The following is a 27,430-nucleotide window of genomic DNA, read 5'->3' as shown; positions in this document are numbered from 1 at the left end:
GGTATAATTTTTACGGTTAATTTTTTGTACGAGTTTTTACGCCTTAGAGCCAAACTGTTTTGCAATTTTACGATTAACCCTCTGCGTCCCTTTGATGAATGCGATGTGTTTGTCCTCTTTTTTTTCTATGCATGACTGTCCTGAGGAAACAATTATAGAAAAGGTTGTGGTTATTAATTGTGGTGATTATACTTGGTAGTAAATGATAGTTGTCTATCTAGCGGTGTATTCACTTCCGATGTGGATCGATAAATTTCGACTGTCCCCTGGCACTAGTTCAGCTGTTATTAATATGACGGCCGTAAATGGAAGCAATTAGGTCAAGTCAGTATTTAAGGAGGATAAATACAAATGGTTTGCGGTTCAATATATTTTTTCGTTATGTGATTTACTTTAAAGTTTGAAAGAGTGACTTGAATGACAAAATGACGTAATGTAGCGTTTCCATTGAAAAGGCTCCCAATAACTGTTGTGCCCATTTTGCGACTCACAGCTTCAAGTCGAAACTTTCTCATGGCGTGACATTCATTTATGTTTCTTCCAAAATGAAGGGAAAAGGTTTCCTATTTAGTTAAGATGATGGGACGATTTCCACAACTCTTGACTAACTCATAGATTCATGAATGTTGATAATTTGGTCTTGAAAATGTTCTTCTTATTCTAGAGTCTGTTTGAATGAACGTTGTTTCTTTTCTTGAAAAAAAAAAGGCACATATAGAATTTATACTCCTTGTCTTCCTTGTAGAGCCGTATCCCTCGTAATTATTTCAATAGTCACTTACTCGTCCATACATATTGGCTTTTGTTGCACAGTTTTTCAAAAGGATTCTTTGCATTGTGACATGAGCTGCATTTTAGGCTATCAAGACCTGACATAAATCGTTTGATGGTTGCACCAACGGGTGGGATGGAAGTTGGGAAAAATAACCGACAACCAACAACAGAGTCTAGCAGCAGCCTGTGTAGACTTTTACTATACAGAATTAGGGGATATTTGATGCGTTGACAGCATAATTATGATAATAATATTAATGACATTGAATGACCACTCTCCCAATGGGCTTTTCAAGGCCAATACAAACAATTTGAAACAATCATGTAGATAAACCGGAGGCAGATGGCTATATACAAAGCGCAGCTAAAGAATTGAGCTCGAAATAGCCAAGAAGCGCAAATCCATTGTAAAGCAGGACGGAGAACTTGGACCCGAGAGCACCAGTTCACAATTCCTAACAGCTTGGCCACACTGCCTCCTTTAGGGCGTGTTGTACTTCGTGAGAATTTAGATTATACTAAACAAACCAATAGCGAAAGAAGTGTGGAGAAAAGCACTGAAGAACATAATGTTCCGCTCTGAGTCAGGGAAACAAAAGAGTTGAGATTTCTAAAAGGTTAACAGCAACGTCTTTCTTAAATGTAAGTACTGTAGAAGCCAGCTGATACTTGGTGTATCATTCGGCCTTTAGTGTATCATTCATTTCTTTTTTTTAAGCCAATTTCTACGACAGTCACTGATGCATCAAAATCTTTAAAAGGGTCGCTCTGATAATTCCAAGTATGGAGCGGTATTAACTACGTGCGCCGAATTTTAAATGTATAATGATCGTAATTTTGTTGTCATTCGTTTAATAATTTCTTTCCCGTAACCATCAGAGGAGGCACTACTCCTATCAGCGAAAGGAAAAATGTGGCTTTTGAACAGAGACGTGATCCACATCATGAATCAATGTGTGACGTGAGCTATCAGCAGTTTAGAGTAAATGTTTGATTAACAAGTCTCTGATCTCCAGTCTGGGCCGGTTCTTTTATGATTAAGGTAGCAATTTATCTGGTGTCCCTTTTTTTTTTTTTTTTTTTTTTTTTAGAATTTTCTCATTTGATGGCTTGTATGATTTGCACCAAAGAACAAGGCGTTTTTAATTAGAAGCGTGATTAGCCCTTCGATTGATGTCATTTTTCGAAATGCTTATCTCCTTTTGCATACATTGTCATTTTTTTGCCATTACACCTGTCTGATCAACCTTTCTTTCATTTTACGATCTCATCTGTCATTTTGGACTTTCATTTACAGATTTTGATGAAAATATATGAAATTTTATCTCAGATCAAAGCAATATATATTTGGTAAATGAATAATGAGTGGCTCAGAAAAGTTTGTGATGACGGCAGGTGCAAGGCTGTTATCACGCACTGCGTTAATTAGACGGTTTTTCTTCCTTCGCCGGTTGATGTTTAAACTGATTTTATGTTAGTGTTCGTGTTGGGAAATGAAATCCACGCAATTGTCCGTGAGTTGAAGCTTAAGAAACATGTGAGAATATTTAATATGTTCCTCCGGTCAGTGGCATTTTGAAACAGCGGCGCATAACCCTGATGATAAAAATTCATATCAATAAAACATTGCTCGTTTTTACGAGCTGCAAAAGTAGATGCTGTATTTAAGTAAATCGAAGACTGAATTAATAATGAAGCTCCAGCTTAAGTTACAGAAATGTTTATTATTGTAGAAATGACTGTTACCCGCGGAAAGACATTAAACTATGTGGATATGAACCGGAAAAGAAATGCATGTACCATGAATTTCGTTTTGTTACTTTTCTCTTTGATGTGGAATGAAAAGGAAGGCGCTGCCGCAAATGAAGGTGAGTATACACGACTGTTTGATTTTCTTGTTCTTTAGTCTTGGTTCTACCCACTATGTACCTTATTGCAATGGCGTTTATGATAGCCACTGAACTGAGTAAAACAAAAATGCAAATTACAAAACAAAAAAACCCTTATGCTGAAATACAGAGATTTACCAACAGGATGATATGTTCCTAGCTGAACTGCCAATTTCAAAGCAGCTGTGAAAAAAAAAACTTAGGAATAAGCAAAGAGACCAACATTTATAACTTTGTCAAAACGAAATCAAATCTATTAGCAATAACAGAGAACGAAATTGGCTTTTCATGCCAAGCACAGCTTCCTTTTTGATAATTTGAACAATGGACTGGCCTCTACCCTGGCAGGCATAGCAGTACCGCTGGTCAATGAGTTATGTTATAAAAAGTGTGAGCAGTATTTCTGCTACTTTCTAAATGCACAGACAGCAAGATAAGAATTTACTTGTTCTTTGGCAATGCTAAAATTTTTGTTCCCGGTTAAACTGAGTTCAGAAATTTTACTAACCACAAACTTGATTTCCACAATCTGTCTTAAAGAATGCAACTTCGTGGTAAACAACACTTTGAAAAGTCCTGGATTTCCGAAAAATTACCCAAGTAATGTGGACTGTACCGTTACTTTACCTATACCAAACGAAATGACGATGAAAATTACATTCGTATATTTTGACGTTGAGTTCAGTCAGCCAACTTGCAGGTGAGCATAAATACACAAACAAACATAGACCACTCTAAAAACTGTCTGCATCATTCTCTCAGTTTGCACAGTATGTTATAGAGCATTTTCTCGTTTACTCACTGTTTCTAAAATATTGTTGTTTCAGGTATGATTACTTGAAGATCAATAGTAGCAGTGGAAATGAAGTTGGTACTTACTGTGGTCAGAAGACTGGAACTACAGTTCTTGTGGCTGGAGAATACGTTGAAATAGTGTTCCACTCCGACCAGAGCAAAGAAAAGGGTGGATTCCTTTTACAGTTTGCTGTCTTTTCAAATGGTAAGTACAACCATAATGTGCTACCAGGAGAGGAGGATGACCCTTTCTTGCTGCTAGCTAATAGAGTCGCTTAAAAAATTATTGAGGTAACCATGTGATGATTATAGTGAATATTTTCCTAAGATTAGTTTATGGTTCATACTGAAAGGTCCACCGAGAATAACATCACTCGATCCTGCAGAACCTATAATTCCAGGCGACCAAGTCTTGTGCTCCACCGCGGGATCCCACCCCATATATACAGCGATAGTAAAGATGGATCCATTCACTGTGCTTGTGAACACCACAGACCAGGCCAGTGTCAAAGTATACCATGGAGGTAACTACAGCTGCGTGGCAACGAGCAAGTATGGTATTGACAGAAAATACTTCCCTGTGATAGGTGAGGAAACTGATGTCAATTTGAAGCATGCAATATCTTGTATATCACAAATAAATTAACAAAAATATGTTAGACCTGTATATGATAACTAAACACGAAATGGATCTTAGCAGGTGAACTGCAACTAGAGAAATAAAAGAAATAAGGCCTGAAACAATCAAGAGCTTCTTTGGAATTCAAATTCGGTTTTCTCAGAGACTAGTGAAATTGCACTGCCTAATGAATTACGTAGCCACATGCTGGTAGCGGAGAGAATTATCATATTCGGAAGAAAAATGCATTACCTTTTTCATTTTTAAAACGATTTTAAAAAATTAACGCTTTATGGAAAGTGTAAATAATTTTCCGTCATAGCTGTATTTCCAATAGGAATTTTCTTTATTACTACGGTTAGAGTAAGATATATTAATAAATAAAATTCTTTCTCTAAAAGATTGTGGTCCAGTGATAAACGGAACGTTAACAAGTCCTGGATATCTTGGTGGCCACCCAAGGGCTATGCATTGTGGGTCCTCTGTTACTATTCCGCGAGGCATGCAGATGCAAATCTACTTCATTGATTTTGATCTGGAGGATAGTGATGATTGCAAGTAAGTAACTATTTCAATCATTTACAACATACAATCCTAAGATGAATCATTACAATACCAACTGACCAAAAGGATGTTTGACATGAGGTCATTTGGGATATGAATTCTGACTTTACAATTGATTCAAAACCAACTTTTCGCCTGGCTATCACCAGTACTCCCCAGAGTTGGCATGCATTTCCCATTTCCCCATTTAAGGCTTAAGGTTAAACTGAAAAAGGAGAAGCATGCCATTAAGACTGCAGTTTGTCAATAATTGATTTTTGTGTATGCAGTCAGGAAATACGAGTGCAGCTTGCACTTATTTTTATTTGCAATATTATGAACCATGCATCTTACGAAAAACAAAAAATATATGTTAGCATTCTCTTGCAGTCGAGACTATTTGAATATTACCAACGAGAAGAACCAGGGATTTGGTGTGTATTGTGGTCAAGGCTCTGGAAATGAAATAAATGTAACTGGAACTAGCGTGTTCATCACTTTTCACACTGAGAACGCAACTCAAAGCAGAGGGTTTAAGTTGCATTTCAAAAGTTATGTTGCGGGTAAGTTTAGAGATGCAACAGTTTCATTCTCTATGGCTAAGCAAAGCAAGGCATCCTTAAGTGTCAAATTTAATTAGCAACGATAATTTTCCTTTTTCGGAGCTTTCGCTTGCAACTATCTTGAATATCAAACTTAAAGAGAAAACAAAACAAACGAAAGTAAACAATCGTTAAAGGAAAATCTATCCTTCGGACGAGAAAACTTTTAAATTAATGCCTTAGGCTGAGATTTAATCCATTGTTCTACCCATCTAATTTTTGATTACAGGGTTTCGCTGCATTGGGTTTTTTATGTTCTAATGGTTAAAGCCTTTGTTTATAGGCGAAAACGTCAGAAATCATCCTATAATTTTGATGCCACTCATGTTGGCAATAAGCACTTAAAGCGGAGTCCATTAATCAGATGTTCACCGATAGATCTCACTTTGTGGTTAATTATTGCAATCAAGTTGATTCAAAAATCTGATTTTCTCTTAAAAATCGAGACTATAAACTTCTTCACAGTCTAAGTCTGAGGAGTTTAGATGTGGGCGTGGAATAGAATTAATGCTTACTGTTAAGTTTTATAATAAAGTTCGGATATAACGCGCGCTGTCATTGGTTGAAAGAGCGTGCTCTATGAGAGTATAGAGCATAGAGCTGAGCTACAGCTGTCACGCCATCTGCCAATTGTACTGTGTTCGAGCTTTTCCAGGACTTCTTTTTAGCTTTTTTCCGATAATTGAAAGTGAAATTTCGGAACTGAAGCGAGCCAGCAAGTAGCAACAGAAGAATCAAACAAAAGTTTGTAAACATACTAGGCGCCGTAATTTACGTTATTAAAACGTGAGCAGATACGAAAATCCTCAAAGGAAAAACAAAATAAACATTCCGAGTTTTAAAGATTTTCACGCTCAGTTAAATTGCAAGCTTACGTACGGTAATAAAAATCAAACACAGCTAACATTCGAAAAGTATATAAAGTTCAGTGTTCAAAAACAAAACAGATCAAAACAGAAATGATGACAAATATAACCAAACTGGCATAATTGTTAAAATTCATAGTAATCATGACGGTGTCTGAGCGAATATGATCATACTAAGTTCATCGCAGCTCGCTCATCATGGCGATCTCCGATCATCACAGTAAAGCAAGCCTCAGAAACTACATCGGCCACCCTTCGAGTGAAAAAATAAGAGCTTGCTCTGATATCCTTTCCGATACGTTGAGTGGAAAGTCACATCAGTCACTGCAGCCGAGTTTTGCGGCGCTGTCATCAAGAGCGATCTTCATGTTCCGGTGAATTCGGCTGTCGTTCATTCAAAAAACACACGCCTTGAACAGTTTGTTTTCGACCTTGTCATGTAAAAAAACTCGCGTGTTTTTATGAGCCATAATTCGGCTGAAGTTCACTGAGCATTTCACGACAAGATTCTGTATTAGAGACTTAAAAACTTCAGGCAAAAGTGTTTAATTCGACTTGCCGAACTATTTTAGTTTGTAAACTATCGTAGAATGTGAACTTTGATGGTTTGACAATTTTGACAGCTTTAGTCTTGTACAGCCAATCCGATTATTTGAACCATTCTAACAAGGATTCTTATTGGCTTATTGTAGCGTGCTTTATGAGAGTATAGAGCATGCTGACGACATTGTTGTTCGCTTTGGAAATAAAGTTTGTTTTGAAAATTGAAAGTAATGCTTGGGTAATTTAACGGATTCTTTATTATAAAACAAATAGAGAAGCCTTGACTGTGCTCTGTTCTGTTATAAAGCACGCAGGAAGCGGCTAGAGCACTCAAGAAGTGGGAAGAAACACTCGACTAAGTCTCGTGTTTCTCCCTACACTTCTTTCGTGCTCTAGCCGCTTCCTGCGTGCTTTATAACAGAACAGAGCACAGTCAAGGCTTCTCCATTTGTTAATTCTTGCAGTGTTCAACTGAAGAGCGAATTGTTGATACGAAAAGAGTATTAATGTGATTAATGCCAGATGCAATGATTCTCTATCTCACTGATTGCTTCAACAGACTGTGGCTCTTTTGTATATAACACACTGGTGAGCCCTGGTTATCCAAACGACTACCCAAGCAACACGAACTGTACTTATTCGCTTCCCATACCAAAAAACAAGGCATTGCACATTACTTTTGTTTATTTTGACTTGGAATTCGTGAACTCCCCTTCGTTATGTGCGTAAGTAGGGCTTGAATTTCAACCAAATTCCTTATGCATCTTCATTATATGTCGGTATTAGAATTATATTGAAATTTCATTTTCCTTCCTTGCGACTTGCTCGGGGAGTATTTATTGCTATCTGATTTCTGATGTTATTAACCCCAACGGAATATTGAGTCAGCTTTCTCAGCTGCACACAGAGATAAGCTGTTACTAAGGACAAACATGTCACGGCACCAAGAGATGAGAGTTGACGTTATATAGGTTGAAGAAAAAAGGTCATCATCCGTTTGCTGCAAACGGTTCAATTCAAAACACAAATTTTGTTGAAACTTTCACACTAAGGGCCTAGACGAAATGTACATCACAGCCCGTATGCAAACTTGTATTGCATCATATTCTGTTCGGTAGATTTATCACAGTTCCCAATTTTATCGTTTTTTAGAAGCGACTTTGTGACGATCAAAAATGACATAGGGATGGTGGCTGGCATTTATTGTGGCCAGCAAAACGGCAAGAAAATTATTATTGCTGGAGAATTTGTGCAAATAGTATTCCACTCAAATGAAAATCATCAACGACAAGGATTTCGTTTGCGCTTCTCCTTTGCTCAAAATGGTAAGTTTACTCATACGTACATAAATATATCTAAAACATAAAGGGAACTAGATAAAATACATTTATGATGTATATTGATTAGGACTTATCTTTGAAAGTCTCGTTTAATACCAGAAGAACTCGATGAAGATGAGTAAAGTTCAGAGCAATAAACGGGTGGAAAGTAACAATGATTCGAAGCAACCTCAGACAGTCCGGACAACATCAGACAGGGATCATGCATCCCGAGCCTGATCCCTGTTGCAGTAGGTGTGGTAGTCCTCCAACGTATGTTTTGGTAGAAGGATGAAGATTTGATGGCTGCAACTTTAAGTGCAGTAGAACTGTGATAGACTTTAAGGACAAGTAAATAAATTATCCTCTCATGTGAGCTGTAATTAAAGAAATTGAAAAAAAAAATCCTCAAAAAATTATGCCTTCGATTCACAAATGCTAACTGGGCGTCACTACTTACCGAGGTATGAACACTTTTTAGTGGATTAAAGGAAAGTAAAGGAATCTGATCACAATTATACGAAATAAACCATAGTTGGACCTGCCTGCGATGTACAAGTAAAGAGTTTACCCTCCTAAGTGTGTCAATAGTAACACAATCAAAACACTTGATCGAACAAAGCTCTGTTTTATCTTTCTTCGGTGTAACAGGATGTGGTGTGGTCAATAATAATACACTGACCAGTCCTGGATATCCTGACAACTACCCGAGCGATACAGACTGTCTGTCATTTATTCCTATTCCGCAAAACACGCAAATGAAAATTTATTTTGCTAAGTTTGACCTTGAGGACAGCAACCATTGCAGGTAAATATTCGTATCATGTCTTGCATTAGAGTAAAACTAATGTAGCTAAACAGCTGTTCGAGATCATTTTCATGTATGAATAATGAATAAAATAATCAATATTTTTGCTCTCCAATACACCAAAGTTAAAACTTATTTATTTAAAATGCGTGTATAATTTAGCTTATTGTATAATTCTTCGTAGCTGGGACTATTTGAGGATCCGTAACGAGATGAACCACTACTTTGGTGTTTACTGTGGGGAGAAGACAGGAGAGGAGGTTCTTGTGACTGGACAATACGCCTTCATGGTTTTCCACTCCGACGCTTCACAAGAAAAACGAGGATTCAAAATGCACTTTACACCTGTTCCATTTGGTAAATATTCCAGTAATATAGCTGTTTCAAACTCTATTCTTTATTTCACAGAGAAAGTTGTTTCTGTTGATGGAAGATGTCAGGGAACAAGGAATCATAATTTCACAAGAGTTCTAATCAAAATTAAGAGAAAACATAATTTGATTGTTTTCATTTTTTAGCAATCAGTTTTATTTAAAGCACAAGTTATTTCTTATCATCTTCGTCGTTTCACGTGCATGTAACGTTCCATCATATCTTCTGTGTTGCATCCATTTAACAGTTTCATTATTTCTTTGTTATTCATTGGTTTCTTCTTTATAGAATGAACCTGCGTTACCTGAGAAGGAAATATCGTTTCTTGGAGTTAACAATTTGAGCAAATCAAATTACGCTGTAGTAATACAACTAAAAGCACAAGAAACTAAGTAGTGAACTGTTGAACAGTCCGTGGTTAACAGCGCTGTCAGTCTTATCTTTAGAATATCTCGCTGGCTGCTTTCGTCGCTCGCACCAGGAAATAGCTAACAAATAGTTCACACAATGCTCATTTACTTTGCGTTAACAGATTGTGGGTCGGTGATAAATAATACGCTGAGAAGTCCTGGATATCCAAGCGGCTACCCAAGCAATCTAGACTGCAATTATTCCGTTCCTATTCCTCCAAACGCGCAAATGCAAATCTTGATTAAGGATTTATATTTGGAAGATCACGCATCGTGCAGGTAAAAGTACTTGATAGGATACAAGTGTATCATAAACTAGTCCAACTTTCTATCGTAATGCTATTCTGAAGATGCAACTGTTGATGTACGTAAAGACAGGAAGAGAACAGTTGGAGAAAAGGCTTATACAGTGAGAAACACAAAATAGGACTGAGCCTGGATTTGGAGTAGCTGCAATCATTATCATGCAAATACAGATTTGTGCAATTTCTCTGTCTGAATGCTGTTATTTTTTTCAAACGTTTATCACAACGTTTTCGACCCCTTTTTTTGGCTAAATCTTTTTAACGAATGAATCAAAAGTTATTGCAATCTTCATGGAAGAAAATGATGATGAGGAAAATATATTTAGATTAAAAGTAAAGATGAGGAATTGGAGGGTTTGGAGGTACTTGGTGGATATGGGATCTAAGTTCAAAGTATAACCGTTTCATGCTCATTATGGGAAATGGGAAATCTGTCGCAGCTCTGAGATTTAAATCCTAGACTTATTAGTTTATTGGCTGGACCTAACATGAGGGTGTCAATGGGGCGGTGGCTTTTACAGCTGGCAGTTAAAATTTTGGCCATTTTGCATATAGCAGTTCACCCAAATGACACAAAATGACACATTGTAGAAAGGAATATTAAAGTAAATATGTTTTGCATAATACTTTGGTTTTTTCCTAATCGTCTCTGGCAGTATTTGCCATTTTTTCTAGGTTTTTCTCTTGTCCCTGCTTATCGGTAACTAACATGCATTTTTATTTAAAAAAAAAACATGATTTCCTTCTTTTGTAGTCATGACTTTTTGCAGATAAAGAGGAAAGTCAATCAAAGGTCGGTGTTGCTTACTACAATCTGTGGCCAAAAGACCAATTACCAGGTTCCGATTTCTGGAGACTTTGTTCTGTTGAGGTTCCACACTGATAACAAAAATGAACAGAGAGGCTTTGATATAGATTTTATGTTTTTGCAAGACGGTAAGAAAACTGAGAATTCGAAGACTGGCAGAGTACCGCAAATTGTTAATGATAACCAGCTTAGACCACTAATTCTACCTTCATTCCAGAGCTTGGGAACAAAGCCAGATAATGAGGAGGGGTTAATGGGGTTGCAGGCCTGCCCCCTTTTTTTTTTTTTTTTTGAGCAGCATTTTATATATTATTTATTTTGTTGATTCTTCATAATAATGAGAAAATAAAATCGGTTTTACGCAGTTGTTTTATTTCCACCAACTGTCCGCTTGTCAATTAATGAAAAACTGTCATTTTTAACTCGTGAATTGCGCGCACGCGCAAGAGTGAGTTGTAGATACGATGTGGGGAATGGCACTCGCTCGCTCGCTCGATTGGTCGATTCCTGTAAACTTTTTTTCGATTTTAGGCTTTTGAGTGCATTTGATAGTTTTTGGCGAGCAATAAACAAACGAAATGGCGACCTTTGTTGCTAAGAATATTGGTGGGGTGACAAAGAAGCCAATGATAATCTTAAAATAATTTTTTTTTTCGTTTTAGTTTCAACAAGCGGCGCCAGCGACTGGCAGGCATGCAAGGATTCACATTGAAATAACAGAAAAACCTTCGTTTTTCATAAAATTGTAATTTACAATCCTTGAACTTGAAAACAATCCGAAGATTCATTGAAAATATCACTTACCGCGAAGCGCTCGGAGTTTACAGATGTTCAAAAACTTTTTCTGTTATGGCGTGAGATTGAGAACAGAATCGATCATCACGTTTTATATCGTGTGTTTTTCCTGTGAAAACAACAGAAGATGCCGGCGACTAAGGAAATTACAAGTTAACACGAAAATCAAATAACACCTAAACAAACAATTTTAGCTACCGATTTTCAGTGAATTTTTAAAGAAAAATTTTCTTTTAAGTTTCAAGACAATTTGAAGAGTCAAAATACATATTACGTACTAAAATGCGAAAGTTATACACCACAAAATTGATAAATAGGCCTGAAATGAAATTCTATCTTGTTATTGATTATACGTTGCCTAGCACGTGACTAAAATCTACCCAGGCGGAGATCCAAAATGACGGTAGCAGTCTTAGCTTAGTTATATCACTCAAAACTCGTTCCCGTTTGTCTCATCGTTAATGTTTTCATTAAGAAAGTATTGCCTTGATTTTCTAATATTCACAATGATAGACAGTAAATCTCACTTTTCACCCACATTTACTTCCAACCTTTTCTTTTGAACCAGAAACAGAAATGATATACGTTTAAAACACATGACATCATCCACCCTTGTCAAATGCAATAGCATGATCATTTCAATTGTAATGCCTTCTTATCCAGACGTTACTTTGTTTCTTTGCTACATTAGCGAACACTGAACTACTGCTCGTACTCTAGATATGACAATCAACCACAAAATTCCCTAAACCAGATAACATTAAACATAATCCTAAAAATCATATGTCAATTCACGAGTTTGCTCACAGAGCACTTTGATTAGTTTTCTGGCTAATAAACAAGGTTAACAAATCATTCTTTCACACTTTCGTAAGGGGGCGGGCGTGGTCCCGGATCCCCATAGAAGCTTGCATCAGCGGCACTCGCCTTCCACGCTAATGGCGTTGAAAGTTACTAAGGTGTAAAGCCCCTCCCTCCGCCCCCCGCCCCCCAACCCCCAACCCTTTCAGACTTTCCTGGATCCACTCCTGTCTGCAACCCAGCATAAGCTAACTTCAGTCTCTGCCATGTAATGAAAGCCAGTTATTGATTGATAACGTAAATTTATGTATGTCCCATTTTATTTATATAATAGGTCTAAGACTGCAGATCATTTCAGTGACTCGAAGTCTAAACTCAATTTGCAATACTTCACCAGTATATCCCACAATGTTAATACTAGGAGGCATTCTGTATCGTGTCTTTTTGCCAGCTTACTTGTTATCTTTTTGCAGAATGTGGTTCAGTAGTGAAAAATAGACTGAAAAGCCCTGGATATCCCAAATACTACCCAAATAATACAGACTGTGATTATCTGGTTTATATTCCACAAGAGATGACGATGAATATTACCTTCATCGATTTTAAATTAGAGGAAAGTTCAGAATGCAGGTAACTATGACAAAAAGCAAAATAGGCTAGAAGCTAAATAACTGCCCTAAGATGTCGCAAATAAAAATTTTACCCATACATAGCCAAAAATTGAAAGGTCAATAATTCTATTTGAGCTGTAAAAACTGACGCCGTCTTGTTACAAACCTATCTAATACGTTGAAATAACTTTGGACTTTTTTCTAAACCTTATCATTGTGGCCTGGGGACGAGATGAGGGGAGGAGGATGGGGGTACTCTTAACTCTTTATTGTTAGTCATTTTAACCAGAAGTGAATATAAATGTCGTTGCACGATAAAAGGACAACAACAAAAAAAACTCAAATTACAATATAAGTCGCTTTCGTGCGGATATACCTTTGTTAGTGAGATACCACTGGCCTGGGATATTACAGAGAGATCATTGATTTTATATAGAAAATGTGTCATGCCTTTGTGCCTAAACAACACAAGGGTAAAATTTTCAGCAAAAAAGCAATTTCCGCTGTTGTGCACGTTTTTTATTTAATGTCTTTCCTAAATTAAACAGCTTTGATTACGTAAAGATTATTGATGACGAAGGAACGGTTGTTGGAAAGTTCTGTGGTGGACAAACAGGCAAGATATTATTGTTGACTGGAGAATTCTTCTCGATAACCTTCCACTCAGACTACAATCGAGAAGAGAGAGGATTCCATATAATATTTACTGCTGTTCCATTTGGTACGTAGAGAATCAGTATTTACTAATAAAGTAAAGTTTGCTCAATATGATTTTATCTAGGTCAATGGATCATGTCGAGTGATGGATATGAGGCCAGGTTACTGACGTATTTACAAAGTGGCGGTGACCAAATTCGAATTTCAAGCCCATTCGAAGACAATTCCTAAACGGTCAGGCTACCGTTCGGAATCCCAAAATGCAGTGAATAGTTAATTTTTAAAGATACTACTTGAAAGCTGAGCTAAAAAAAATATACTCTCCAGAACTTAAATCAGTCTTTTTCAGCAAATTTGAAAACATGCTATATTGATAAATGCTATCAAGATCCGAGAAAATAGTTGAGTGTTCATTGAAAAGGTCGCGATCTAATCTGGCTGCTTTTAAAAATTTGATGAGCTCGAGCTTCCTTTCGTACATGTTCGTGTGAGGTTCTTAAGGGTTTTCATACGCTACTCATTCATTCACATTTTTTACCGCTTCACCAAGTATCAGCACGGACGTGTCTTGTAGCGTCCACTCATAGCTACTTGAAACTGTACTTTAATCAGTTGTTCACTTGCTAGTTCGTTTCTAATCTGCACATAACTTGTATTCATTTCATTCACAAATTGCACGTGAAAGAGAAAGATTCGCTGAAATAACGACAACGCGACTATTACAAAGATGATATTGACCGAATAACCGAAATACTGCGTACTTACAAGTTATTGTGCCTTCTAAATAGAAAGGAAAACTTTTCCTAACGAAACGACAGTATAACTCCATAACAAAACATGTGCTTTTCGTGGGAAAGAGCGCCCGCTATATTTTGCGTGCGGTCACCGAAGACCACACCATATAACGTTTATTTTCTGTCTCTTACATGTCTTGTGATGAGCGATCGATTAAACATCGTTTTAGCTTACACTGTCAAGCTCGCTGATTACAGTTACTAATTCTGCTGCATTCTAGTTCAACCAAGGATAACGTCATTAGATCTTAAAGTGCCCATAACTCCAAACAACCAGGTGTCGTGTTTAGCCATTGGAACCCCGCCCATTTACACGTCGATAGTTCATAAGCAGACTTCCGCAGTACTGATAAACACCACAGACTCAGCCATTATCAGATTATATGAGGAAGGCAACTACAGCTGTATGGCATCCAGCAAGTATGGCACTGACACAGCTGAGTTCGTAGTGAAAGGTAAATGAAAACAATCTTTGAGACAAAAAATTTTCTATCTATATTACAAAATAATAGTTGACCACAATAATGGATTGAAGAATTCAATTTCACTTAAGAACATGAATTGAAGGAAACAGAAGCCGTGCAAATGAAAAACCTTTTCAAAGGTCTCTTTAACCCAAACTTAATTTATTCCAGGGTGTGGCATCTATATTTTCTCGGTAAAATTTGAGTTGTCTCTGTAGTAAGATTAAACGAACTACTTGCAATTTTTCAGATAGTCAAAATTCTGTCTTATCTTAGCCTTCCAAGGTATTCCCTAAAATGTTGCCCTTCTTTTATCGGATCAGGTTGTGGACCAGTTGTAAATGATACGCTGAAAAGTCCTGGTTATCCTGAAAACTACCCGGCCAACATGGACTGTACGTCAGCAGTTCCAATCCCACAGGGCCAGGAGATGGAAATTTATCTTAGCCAGTTTGAGCTTGAGGATAGTCAGTTGTGCGCGTAAGTAGCGATGTAAGGATAGAGTGTTTCTAAATACCATGCATTTCATTTCTTCTCATCCTGGCCTTTAACGCTTATTTCTCTTCTGCCTTGCTTTTTTATGTTTTGGTTATGTTTTTTTCCGTGTTTTGTTGTTGTTGTTGTTGTTGTTGTTTGTTTTTTTTATTCATGTTCTATTTATGAGTTCCACAGGACAGAGGTCGTACTGTCGGATTGATTTCTGTAAAGACTCACTATCTTGTGTACTTTCTGTTTCTGTATCATGAAACTAAAGCCAGTTTCTAAGATATGTGAACATTTAAGATGATATTGAATGGACAAAGCGCTCTTGAAAGTCTTAAAAACTTCATTTCAAGTCCGAATATTAGATTACGAAAGTCGGTTTGAATCAAATCGGCTCGCTTTGCGAAGCGCGCAATAACTGGCATTTGGTTCTTGTCAAAAGTTACTTGAATGAGCAAAAACTCGAAACTTCGCCATAGTTACAGCTTAGAGTGTTTATGATCTGTTTTTTCAGCCGGGACTTCTTAACTATTACCAATGAAGCGAACCGGGTATTCGGTGTGTACTGCGGGCAAAAAAGTGGAGAGAAAGTTATTGTAAATGGAAGCTATGCTCTGATAATATTCCACTCAGACAGTGATATTCAAAGACGAGGATTTTGGATTCATTTCTCAACTTTACCACTTTTAGGTAAGTAATCAATGCTCAAGAAGATGCGAATATCGATGACATTTCAAGTCAGTAAGCCTCTAGCTTTTTCAAAGCTCAAAAAACAAACAAACAAGCAAACGAGAGCAATGAACTATCATACAAAGATGCTACACAGTGACAAGCTGTGTAGAAACGTATCAGGTGGTTGATTGCTAGCTGATCAGTTTTTCGACCTTTCCTTAGAGACCACGATAGTCCCCAAGACAGAATCAACACAGAGAACCATAAGTCTTCCGTCCACAGCAATAGAAATAAAAGTTGATCCGTCTCAAGTGAATGCAACGTCTTCAAGTTCCATCATGATCAGATACATCGTTGCTGGTGTTGCCTCTAGTTTGTTTCTGTTGCTGTGTTTGGCTCTTAGCTGCTGGTATTACAAATTCAAACAACGAAAGATAAGTAGAAGGTAACTTACTTTTCTTAACTGGCCCCACGAAAATAAAATGTTAACTTTAGACAAAAATGAGACATAGCAAAAAAGAGCCTATTAGGAAATTTCATTGCTTTGACATATATATATAAATGTAACGAATTATAATTTGTCTCACCATGAAGTCACTTCCTATGTGGTTCGCGGTGTTAAGTCTTCTTTAGTTCTTCAGGTTTGCGCATGCCATCCCATAAAGCGCCATACCGCCCCGCTGTGGTTGGTTCGTTTCCAACAGTTGTGAGTGGTGCATCGTGATGATGCGTTTCTCAAATTGTCCTTCTTCACACAGCTATCCTGTTGTGCGCACAAAACTGCAGTGGATTTCAACTCGGCCTCGATTTCAGAATTGGTTATCGGTGTCCTAGTCTTTATTTCTTGCTTCAGAAAATAAGATCCCAAAGAAAAAATAACTCGTGTTGGGGAATTTTGGTGCTTGTGTAAGGTTGGGTTAACAATGTTAGTAACGCCACGCTACAGCGACTAACATTTTGGCCTAAGAGCTCATTATTGTCAGTTATTACTTTTACCCATATCTTCTCGATTCGACAGATCCGCTCTTTCTCTTCGCAAAATCGTCGTGCTAGACAAGTGGGAGATTCTTCCTGAACAGATAGAATACAAAGAAGAGTTAGGACGAGGAGCTTTTGGTATTGTTTATAAAGGAACTCTGAGAAAAAGAGCTGGGATAGATGTGTTTCTGACTGGTAAGAAATCCATGCCAAAAGAGGCCTCACAGGAGGTCGCTGTAAAGGTTTTACCAGGTTTGTTATGCACTGAATCTGTCTTTTCAATAAAATATGATGCACTTTTGAGCAAAACCAGAAGCCCATTACGTAATGGGCTCCTAACAAAACATATGATTTTCAAACTGTCTCCACTTCATGAGATGCTGTTTTAACCTCCACTAAAACGTTCAAATTTTAGACGATGGATATTAATCAGGTTATCGTTTAATTAAACACCGCAGAAAATTCAGATTGTTCGTTAATTGCCACCGATGAATAATTGTTTTTAATCTAACTAAAAGAGAGACCCTGTCACGACAATAACTTTTACAAATCTTTATTACGAAATACCGCAATAGAATAACATGAAATATTCATCAGTACTGAGAAGTAAGCTTGTATTTTCAAAGAGTCTCCCTCTCCCAACAAGAAATGGAACCCAGACATTCACTTGCCGTGCTTGAATTCTTTGCGAACTGAGCTTAATAAAATTCCTTAGCGAATGTTTATACCATCTAAAAGGCTCATAAGTGAGAATGTCCCTTGCACTTGTAAGATCAAGAAAAAGAAAAGGTCCGAGTCGTTAATTTTTGTGTGGGATTGACTGCACCAACAAGCCATGGCAAAAAAAAACAGCGACATGAAGTTCAAAGTATGTCGTTGCTTTCACAAAGCTGTGGAAGACACGTGCTAAAACATTTGAGGTGAAAAATTAGGCACACCCAGGGATCCAATCTCAAATTCTATGTCTGTTACAGATAATCCTCGCGAAGAGCAGAAACAAGCTTTTTTGCATGAGATATCGCAAATGAAACTGTTGGGATCACACCCCAGCATCGTATCCTTGGTCGGATGCTGCACACTGCAAGACACCAAGTTTCTGGTGATAGAGTATGTTCCGTATGGTGACCTTTTGCAATGGTTACGCAGAAATCGGCGATTGGTAAGAGATTTCACTTCACTCTCATCACTCAATTAACCTGCTGTAAAGTTTAATTTTTCTTAAGAATTAAATTAATTATAATCATCGAATCTTGTGTAGCGATGAGAAACCTTATTTATTTCTGTGGCTTAGCGCGAAATCCCGGAGTTGGTGACAGATGTGGATTGGGTTTGTTCTATTCTTTGTTTATTTCAGTCCAGTATATCCATGTACAAAAATTCCCAATTTTGAGAAGGGGATCAGATTAATTAATTAATTTTTACTCATTTCTAGTTTTAAACTGTATTGCTTAACGCAGGAAAAAGAGCGCTTTGTCAGACTTAACAATGAAGATATTCTAACTCCTGTAGAGTCTTAGAGGCTCGGTAAGATCTCATCGCTAATGAACATGAAGGGGTCCATTTACCAAGCAAAGGAGCAGGTCGCGATTTATCGCCTCTGTGGTGGGGGTGGGGAATTTTGGTTGTGACACAATGAAATTTACCTGATCACTCCAAAGGCTCTGAAGTATTCTGATGACCCTCCCTCGTGGGTAGTCAATTTCATATTGTCCCTTCTTTATACTCTTAGCAACGACAGATCCGTTCCTCCTAAAAACAATGTGATTCCTATCAAAACAGTCCAAGCCCTCCCCTCCAGGTGATAAACAATGACTGCTCCGTAACCTTATATTGTACAGGTCAGCCAAAATCAAGTTACTGATGGAAAAGAGAAAGAATATGAAGACAAAGAAATTTGCATTTCCCTAAAACAGACCAACGAGTCTGGACAGGTAAGTTCCCTCAAGTTGAATTTGTCCTGCTTGACATATTTCATTCTTCACTTTTCGCATCTCAGCGTTGATGCGATTCGACGAGTTCCAGCGTGGGTGTCCAGGAGTACTTTTGATTTGAAAATACAGCTAGGATTTCACAGAGGGATAATAATACAGGAATAGTAATTACCGAAAAAAAAAAGAGAAAATTTCTGATTAAACAGCCATATTCTCTAGAAACATTACAAATCCTAGAGAGGCTGAATTGAGTCTTTGTGCATTTTCTCGGTGCAGTGTCATATTTTCTATGAAGTAGACAGTTGTTAAAGCTTAACGTCATCGATGATATACCTCTTTACGCAGCAGGATTTCCAGAGTTCTCAGCACCAGGAGCATATAGAACTGCAAACGATACCACCGAACCTCCAAAAAAACTGCAACGCTGCCGACACCTCGACTGAAAATCTTGGTTATGACGATGATGACGAGACAGACAGTAACAGCTTCACGGCTGACAAACTCTTTTCGTTTGCTTGGCAAATAGCACAAGGAATGGTAATGTATTACTAAATGCAGTTCTTGATCAAGGAAGTTGGTTGCATGCGTTAAGTTACTAAACTACCACCAAGGAAGACGTCTCAAATCCTCAGTGTATTTTGCATACACAATCAATTAACAGAGCAACAAAAACTTACTTACAAATGCAAAAAGGATGGAAACAAGCGGAACTTAAGGAGGAAAAACTTGCCTTGAGTTCGCAATAACCTATTTCGGAAAAGAATGAAATACTATCTCTGGCTGCATCGGTGTTTTCTATAAAATTGGTAGGTGCAACGTTCTTTCATCAGTCCGCTTTTTTTGACACTTTTTGCTAGAATCACCTTGCAGAGAAAGACTTCGTTCATCGTGACCTTGCAGCTCGTAATATCCTCGTTGGTCGAGACGGACGAGTGAAGGTTTCAGACTTTGGATTAATGCGCCAGGTCTACGAAGACGTGTACAGCCTGAAGAAAACAAAAAAACTACCAGTGAAGTGGATGGCTCCCGAATCTATTTTTGACAGTATTTTTTCAACCAAAAGCGACGTGTGAGTATAGAGTTTCACGATACTTTGGGACATTTCTCAGGCTTTAAATTTTGTACCGTTGTCATGGAGGCATTTAATGAGAATACGTTCAAAAAAAATAATTGATGAACTAAGTATATAACAAACTACAACTAGTTTCAAAATAGTTGAGACATGTTACTACGGCAAGAAATAATTGTTATCATGTGATCCCTTTGCAATATTGCCAGCTAAGCAGTATCGTGTACAAAACGTTGATGAAAAAAGTTGAATCGGGAAAGGAGGGCAGCTTTCGATTTTTTTGCACTTGATTTCTCCTTGGCCATCTGATAAAGTCGGTGAATGCACTTTTTGCTGAAGTGTTTCAACAATTTCGCAACTGGCTTTAGCTATCTAACTAGACATTTGTTCGCAGTTTTGTTCCACATTCATGACATGAAAATACATTTCCTTTCTTGAACGAAAAATTAATTTACCCATTAAATTCGTACTTGCAACGTTTGGAACAAAAGCCATTTCTTGAGCTATGATGACTTATGACAATCATGTAACTTTTGTGTTGTTCGAGTAGGTTCATTTTCACTAACATTTTTTCTTTTATTTATTTCTTTTTGCACAAAGTTGGTCGTATGGGATTCTTCTTTGGGAAATGGTCACCATGGGTATGTCTCCAAGAAAGTTGAGACTGTTATTCATTACAAATTTTTTAGCAGTTAGCTATTTTTTCATAAATTTTAATGTAACGGCTACTTATGGTTTAACACCTACCTTTTGCTTTGCAATTAGGTGGTGTTCCTTACCCAACGCTGACTAATTCAGAAGTATGCAGACTTTTGAAGACTGGCTATAGGATGGAGAGGCCAGACATGTGCTCTGATGAAGTGTGAGTAACTGAATCAACCTCACATCTACTCGCGTGAAAAACTTAGTTCTTTTAAGTTATTTGCAAGTAACTGCACATCGGCTAGAGCAGTAGTTTTGATACCGTTAGAGCTTGAGAGCTAGAGCTTCACCTTTTGAGTAGTCTGGAAAAGCTTGTTGAAGCTTTTAGGGCAGCCACACTCTGTTAATTGCTTTTTTTTTAATTTGGTTAAGTTGTTAGTGCATCCAGGACTCCAAACACTTTGGCGCCAATACTTTTTGCACAGACAAATTTACTCCGAAATTCATGGATTTGCAGAACTACGTGAAACTTCCCTTGTTCGTTCCAAGTCAATAAACTTCCAATCAAACTTAATAGCCATTTTGAGTTAATGTCCATCTGCAAATGAGTAGAGAGAGAAGGATGTATGTTCTGAAATAAGAACTCGTCCAACCTCTGTTTTTTCCAACAGATATGAACTGATGTCCGAATGCTGGAAGGAAGAACCAGCAACTCGGCCCAGCTTCTCCCAGCTAGTTGAAAAACTAGAACTGATTATCTCAAAAGACACCCCTTACATCGACTTCAGCAAGCACGATGAATCCGTTTCATCATACTACAACATCCCCACCTTGACAAATGACGAAGACGGGTCATAAGCTGCAAGTGACAGAAACCTACCACTGAGAAGAGAAAATCATTTGAAGCGAAAACTAGCACCTTCGTTAAAACATGATCAGCACATTGATAATGCACCATTATCCATCCTGTCTTACTTTTTAGCTTCCACAAGTTTGCAATGGCCTCAGGTATTCTAAAACATACGTCAAACGCACTCCGCGGAAATATGTAGTTTATGGTAGACCAACTGAGAGACATTGATTCTCGGTAGAAATTTTCCCGAACATTTATGTTTTTTTTCTTATTCAACACTGGATTAGAGAAACAAAGGAGCAATTCAAAATTCCAGATCGTTTTCTGCAATAACTCTCGTGTCACGGTAAAAGTTTTCTTTCGATGGCTTGTGAAGCATTAGTGAGTCAAACTGAGTTCTAGAAAAGCAAATTCCTAATTAGGAGAAGGGCCTTTTGATAAATGTGCTCGAGAGGCCTCTTAGGAGAAATAGTAAGCAGTTTATTATTCAATTAAAGGATATCCAAGCGTCACTTCATTGGTCGAAATGAAAAGTACCAATAGTTTTGCATGCGATTCGGAAGTGATTGCAAAGAGGATAAGTGGAAACTATTGAGAGACCAACGCATATGTAGACGTTGCGATTTTTTTAGCTTCGCGTATTTTTCATTTTTTTCATCTTAGTTAAATATGAATTAATAATAAAACCATAGAGGCCTTGAGTACTAAGTGTGGTCACACTGTTTTCAGACCCCGAGTGCGTTGTAAAAACCAGTGTTTTAAACACCGCCGTACACTTTCCTAGCTTTTTCCTTTGATGCATGTTTCAGACTAACCTCAGCCACTTGGGATAAGCAATGAGCTGAGCAGATGATTAACTTCGAAACGACAAAGGGAATCGAGAACACAGAGGGAAATGAGAGAGGGAAAGCTACAACCTCGTCGTATCGTCTGTAGCCGGGGGACACAAAAACTACTAACTTTTTGCTTTAAAGCGCATGTCTACCATGAATACCTTTAATCAGGATAAACAAGCTGATTCGATATGAGTACTCATGTATCATGGAGAGAACGAGATAAATGCATGTTGTTTATACTGATTTCCACAGTATAATATAACCCCTGCATAATTAAAGCCATAGAATTTTGTGAGTGGAACATGTAACTAAAGGGAGGTACAAGGAAGAAGCAGGAAACAAGGATCGAATAAGGAAGAAATCCTCGCAGTTATGAAAACTACTTACGTAATAGTGAAAATAAGGCCTGAAAAGAAAAATTCAGGCTCGTACGGAATTCGAACCCAGGAAACAAGGGTGTTGAGGGAAACACGAAGAAGGAGATCAGTGAATTGAATGCATCAATGTTGAGAAGATGGAAGGCATGAAGATTTTTATTTATCAAAATTTTAACATTTAGATGCACTATATACAAATGACGTGAGTTCTAATTTAAGAAGAGAATACCAAAATCGTTCATGTGTCGCTATTAGCAGTTCACCCTTTTGAGGCATGCGAAGAGCTGGCGAAAAGAGATTTAATATAAACGTTTAATTGCAGCTCCGGACCAACCGTCAATCCGATAATTTTTCTTCTCTTTGCACTGTGAGAGGGCAACCTGTCAACACCAATACTTCATTCGGGAACATCTGTCTGGTCAGTTCTAAGGCTAATTCCAATATTTGACCACATTTTCCAATATCAACCTCATTACAGGGTTTGATATGTCGTATATGTGATGTAGGCAGTCACATGGCTGGAAACAAAAACAATGAACGAGCCTTTCAGGCAGTGTCACGTCTAAGGTCATCACGTTAGGATACATATTATTCATTCCACAACTCTTCTGATTTTTCTGATCAGGAAAATTCTCAGCCCACACAATGTTCCCGTAGGCCTCTCTCTGATGTATCAATACTTTTGATCGAAGAAGTAGCGAGGGTATCTTTTTGCGAAACCCAATCCGAATTGAAAAATATTTTTTTGTCAGCTGGATGTTCTGCAAAGCCTTAATATGTTACCTCGCACGCGAAGATCTAACATTTCTTTGTATTACAACTTTCATTTTACGGTTTTCTAGAAGTCAACTTTAAGTAAATTTTTATAGGTGCTGTTTAACGCACCATGTTCATATAAAAGATTCCAACTTGCTTAATCAACGTGAGGCAAGCGCGTTTAGACGCCTTTGTCAGTGGTCGATCTCCGAGATGTTCGCCATAAAGAAAAAGGGAAATCAGTGTCCACAGACTTCAGACTTTAAGGGTGACTTCAAAACCCTGCAACATTTTTATAGAAAAACAGGTCCAATGTACATGGGAACTGTGTTTTAAACAAATAGTTTCCTAAGCTATCTTTCTGGTAGGGAGTTTGTTCAGGATAGGCAATAAAACAGCTCAATAACAGTTTTTCTTTCTCCCAAACTCAGCGAAAGAGAAAGGCAAGAAGCTGTAAAATTAAGGCGCTTGATATCAAAATCCAATTGACGTTTGCAATTGAGCCGGTGTTCCCATCTTTGTCAGCGACATTCAGCGAAGTTTCAATATCAGTGTCTGAGACGGGCGCCAAAGCAACCAAAGCAGCGGTAATATTATGACGAGCATGCGCTGCTTGGATCATTACAGTCAACAAGAACCACAAGAGTGTCAATACTGTTTGCCTTTGCATTGTCGTTAAGATCTGCAAATTAAAAAAGAAAATTTAAGTCTCAACAATTTTGTTAAGTAAAGTTAATATGATCTCCGCTTAAAACTTAAATACAAAATACCTGATTAAAATACCTGATTGAAATAGTCCTTTTCGCAGTGGAGGAAAAATGGAGTGTTTGCCATTCAAATAAAATCAAAGCGGAGGGGACTTTACAATCGTTGGACTATTTGGGGTTTTCGCTTGTAATATGTCAATGGCACGGTTGTTTAACTAAGAGAATCAAATTAAATTTTGCTCTTGCTCAGAGATCTTACAATATTCTGCTAGTCTATCCCACGCACTCAGCTAGTAAAGAGAGCGTGATAATATGGATGAAAAGGAGGCAGGTGGATGCCATATTGCTCCCCCTCCCCCTCCTTCTTTTTATAACAGACCCTCAAGGACATGCTGACATTTTGGACATATTTACTTCGAAACAAGTAAATAGATCTGGTACCTGTTGCAGGTACTTCTTAGGATAACACACAGTTCACAGGATCGAATTTTACTACGGTAACAAAGAATCTGTCGCCTTAAGTGAAACCTGACACGACTTTAGACAGTTTTTCGATTACATATCCTATTCAAAAGCAGTATCCAGTATCAATCACTGAAGAGCCGCTCTATCAGCGTGTCTTCAAACCACAGTAACTAAAGATCGTTCATCTGATTAACTTTTAACAATAGACCACCAAAAAGATTGCTTTGATGAAAATAAACAATATCTCAGAAAAGTAAACTGATTTCAAAACATTTTGACGCTTCCAGATAATATTTGATTAGCTGGTCGGAGATATTTTTCCAGGACTTGAAAACTGTGTAATAGTTTCGTTTCTCGATTGATTCGAATTATAACTTGCTGATGTCAGATTAGTAATATAACGCAACTGTTCTCATTTAATTATACGCTAAAATTCTCTCAAAGCACTGAATAAAAGGATCAAACGCAAATGTAGAGATTAAGGCATGAGTACTTTACAGGGTAATCGAGAATAATTTAATTTTTGGAAGTATTCAAAAATTTCTACATACTCCTTTGAGACTTCAAAATAAAGCGAAACAAACAGGCTCTTTACTCTCTTGTGAAAAGTGGTTCAAGTATCAGCTTGAGCTTTAGTCGTCGTTTTTAACCTGTCTTTAAATGGGTCCTCTTAGCCTCAAAAGAAGATTGTTATCCTTTCAATAATCACAAGTTTCCTGCTCATGCAGCACAAACTTTAAAAATAATTATGTTGTTATAGAGTGGACCAATAACGTAAAAAATAGATCGATTTATCAAGTCGCTGGTGCAACGCAATTAAAGCCACCAAAGAAAGCCACCAAAGACATTCGGATAATCGAGTGACTTTCTGATTAAATGCGAGACCTATTCTTCGTTACACATAATTTCCTCACTTTTGTTCGTCCCAGAACTTGGGATTCCTGTCTGTTCTGATCTTCGAACGTCTTCGATCAAAGCGAATCCTTCTTCAGAACTTGAAACTTTTTCCTCCTCAAACAAGGCAATAAACTTTTCCTTGGGCACTGGAAAACGCGCCACGTAAAACAAAGAGGGGTCCCAATCGTTTTGAACTTTCCATAGGCCTGAAGAGCCTTCAACGAGCCAGAAAATTGACTAATTTACGGCCGCTTGACAGGATCCGGCGTCCGATACGAACCTATTGAAGGGAATTATTGTTTGAGCTCGACAAAAGCCAATCAAAACGTCCGTTCACTTGTCAGCAGTGCACGGTCCTTCAAGCGTGCTGTCATGACCTCATCCCAGCCGGGCGCCATGTTTTCGTTATGAGGTAACGCGCATAAATAATTTCCTGCCGTGCCTGGGAGATGAGCTAACGTAGGATGCTATCAAACGCAGCTCCCGACAAGATTTGAAACACACTCCAGGTTCGCGTCTCGGAAGTCGGGCTTACAGCGGCAATCGAAGGGGATCTGTCAGAAAAGAATTCAAGGGTTGAAGTCATTCTTCGCCCTTTTTATCGCTAGTTGAAACAGCAGCAAAGGCTGCAAGGCAAAATCTTCCATAAACTTTAAAGCAGGTCCGCTTCCGCCGAAGCTGGTTGACTGAAATGATTTTATTCACCTCTTAACTCGAACACATCAATCGGCTTCTGGTGATTTTCACAACGGATAGAGGTATTCCTTTGTTATGTTCATTTGTAACGATTCAATCTATTTCTTCTTGTTGTAGATATAAATTATCAGGTTGAAAACTCCGGAAAACCGTCCGGGAAAGACTTTTGAGGTCACTGTTGCGTTTCCTATATAACCACTTTACAGGTACGGCGGCGTTACTCATAGCAACTTTTATCAACGGTGGATATGGTCACATGGCGCTTAAAAACGTAATTATTGCTTCGATGTAAGAAATTTCTTATACTGTTGTATATTTTCTTTGTTAATCTGCCCGTTAGGGTGTAAAGAGAAGATTTTTTATCAACAGTTGTCTAAAAATCGACATTTACGCCTAAAAGGTAGCCGAGGGAAACCGTTTTCAGCCACTTATAAAATGATATGGTCTCTGTATTAATTGCACAATTTTTGTCAATATTTGCATGCTCAGGACTCTTGTTATGGAAAAAATTAACACTTCTTATCGAAAATGCTGACGGGATCTTTTCGTTAGAGTTTAAGAGAGCAAACAAATCACAGAGGCTTATCGGAACAGAAAAAGATTCAAAATTAGTTAAGAAGAAATCAAGGTAAGAACTCGTAACGCTGATCGTGGAAAAACAAGAGCGAAGAAGTCACGATTAGGTTTTTCGTGCATTTTGATCGGTGAAATAGAAAGCTTAATACATGTAAATGGTGCAAGTATTCTTTAACAATTTAATACAGGGAAAGGTAAGAAAACCCAGATAGATTACGGCCTGCTGGTGACATGCAACTGAAGCTCTCTGATCTCCTTACATTTGACTTCCATACCAACGATGATTGAATCAACTTTTTATCCAACTAAGCATACTCGACCCTTCTTTCATTAATTTCCCTTGAAAGTGTTTCTCCAACGGAAGCTTATGCAGATGAAATGGTTTTTAAAGTGCCATTTACTGTTTAGACTTTTTTCCTCTTTATATTTCTACATTAGCTTTGAATTCATTTGTTCAAGGTTTGTTTTTTTTTTCCTCCCACTGGTGATACTTAATCTTGTACCCAGATCCTACCGTGAGACTGTAACTGAAATGTACTTACAACCACTTGGTCGTGGAACGTCTGGGTACGAGACTAAATGATACAATAGGCGCTGTGTCAAGTATGCCTAATCACGTGATAATATCAGTGGTAATGACAATATGATTATCAACAATTGTGATATGAAGAATGGTACTAATGAAAATTTTCAGAATCAGTGACAAAAACTGAGAAA

At 37.8% G+C, this 27,430-nt stretch overlaps 1 protein-coding gene across 3 annotated transcripts; it reads left to right on the top strand.

The window, feature by feature from the left end:
- Positions 1–1,132: 1,132 nt before the first annotated feature.
- On the top strand, positions 1,133–22,035 carry LOC131775899 (cubilin). 3 transcript variants are annotated; one of them, XM_059092021.2, is made up of 28 exons: positions 1,133–1,416; positions 1,654–1,816; positions 2,508–2,642; positions 3,204–3,363; positions 3,491–3,663; positions 3,812–4,045; positions 4,479–4,635; positions 5,011–5,183; positions 7,191–7,356; positions 7,784–7,956; positions 8,602–8,758; positions 8,943–9,115; positions 9,663–9,819; positions 10,600–10,781; positions 12,723–12,879; positions 13,409–13,581; positions 14,533–14,766; positions 15,099–15,255; positions 15,773–15,948; positions 16,153–16,375; positions 16,949–17,160; positions 17,883–18,067; positions 18,747–18,839; positions 19,188–19,376; positions 19,697–19,908; positions 20,509–20,549; positions 20,674–20,770; positions 21,222–22,035. In XM_059092021.2, exons 3-28 carry the CDS (start codon positions 2,510–2,512, stop codon positions 21,406–21,408), a joined length of 4,374 nt encoding a protein of 1,457 aa, XP_058948004.2. In that variant the 5' UTR covers positions 1,133–1,416; positions 1,654–1,816; positions 2,508–2,509; the 3' UTR covers positions 21,409–22,035. The 3 variants fall into 3 exon arrangements, with proteins under 3 accessions (XP_058948004.2, XP_058948001.2, XP_058948002.2); XM_059092018.2 differs by having other exon boundaries at positions 19,185–19,376; XM_059092019.2 differs by lacking the exon at positions 1,654–1,816 and having other exon boundaries at positions 19,185–19,376.
- Positions 22,036–27,430: the final 5,395 nt, after the last annotated feature.

Source organism: Pocillopora verrucosa, chromosome 4 (genome assembly GCF_036669915.1).
Source record: "Pocillopora verrucosa isolate sample1 chromosome 4, ASM3666991v2, whole genome shotgun sequence".
NCBI classification, from domain to species: domain Eukaryota; kingdom Metazoa; phylum Cnidaria; class Anthozoa; order Scleractinia; family Pocilloporidae; genus Pocillopora; species Pocillopora verrucosa.
The sequence above is the reverse complement of the archived record's forward strand: the minus strand, read 5'-3'. Positions and strand labels throughout refer to the sequence as shown.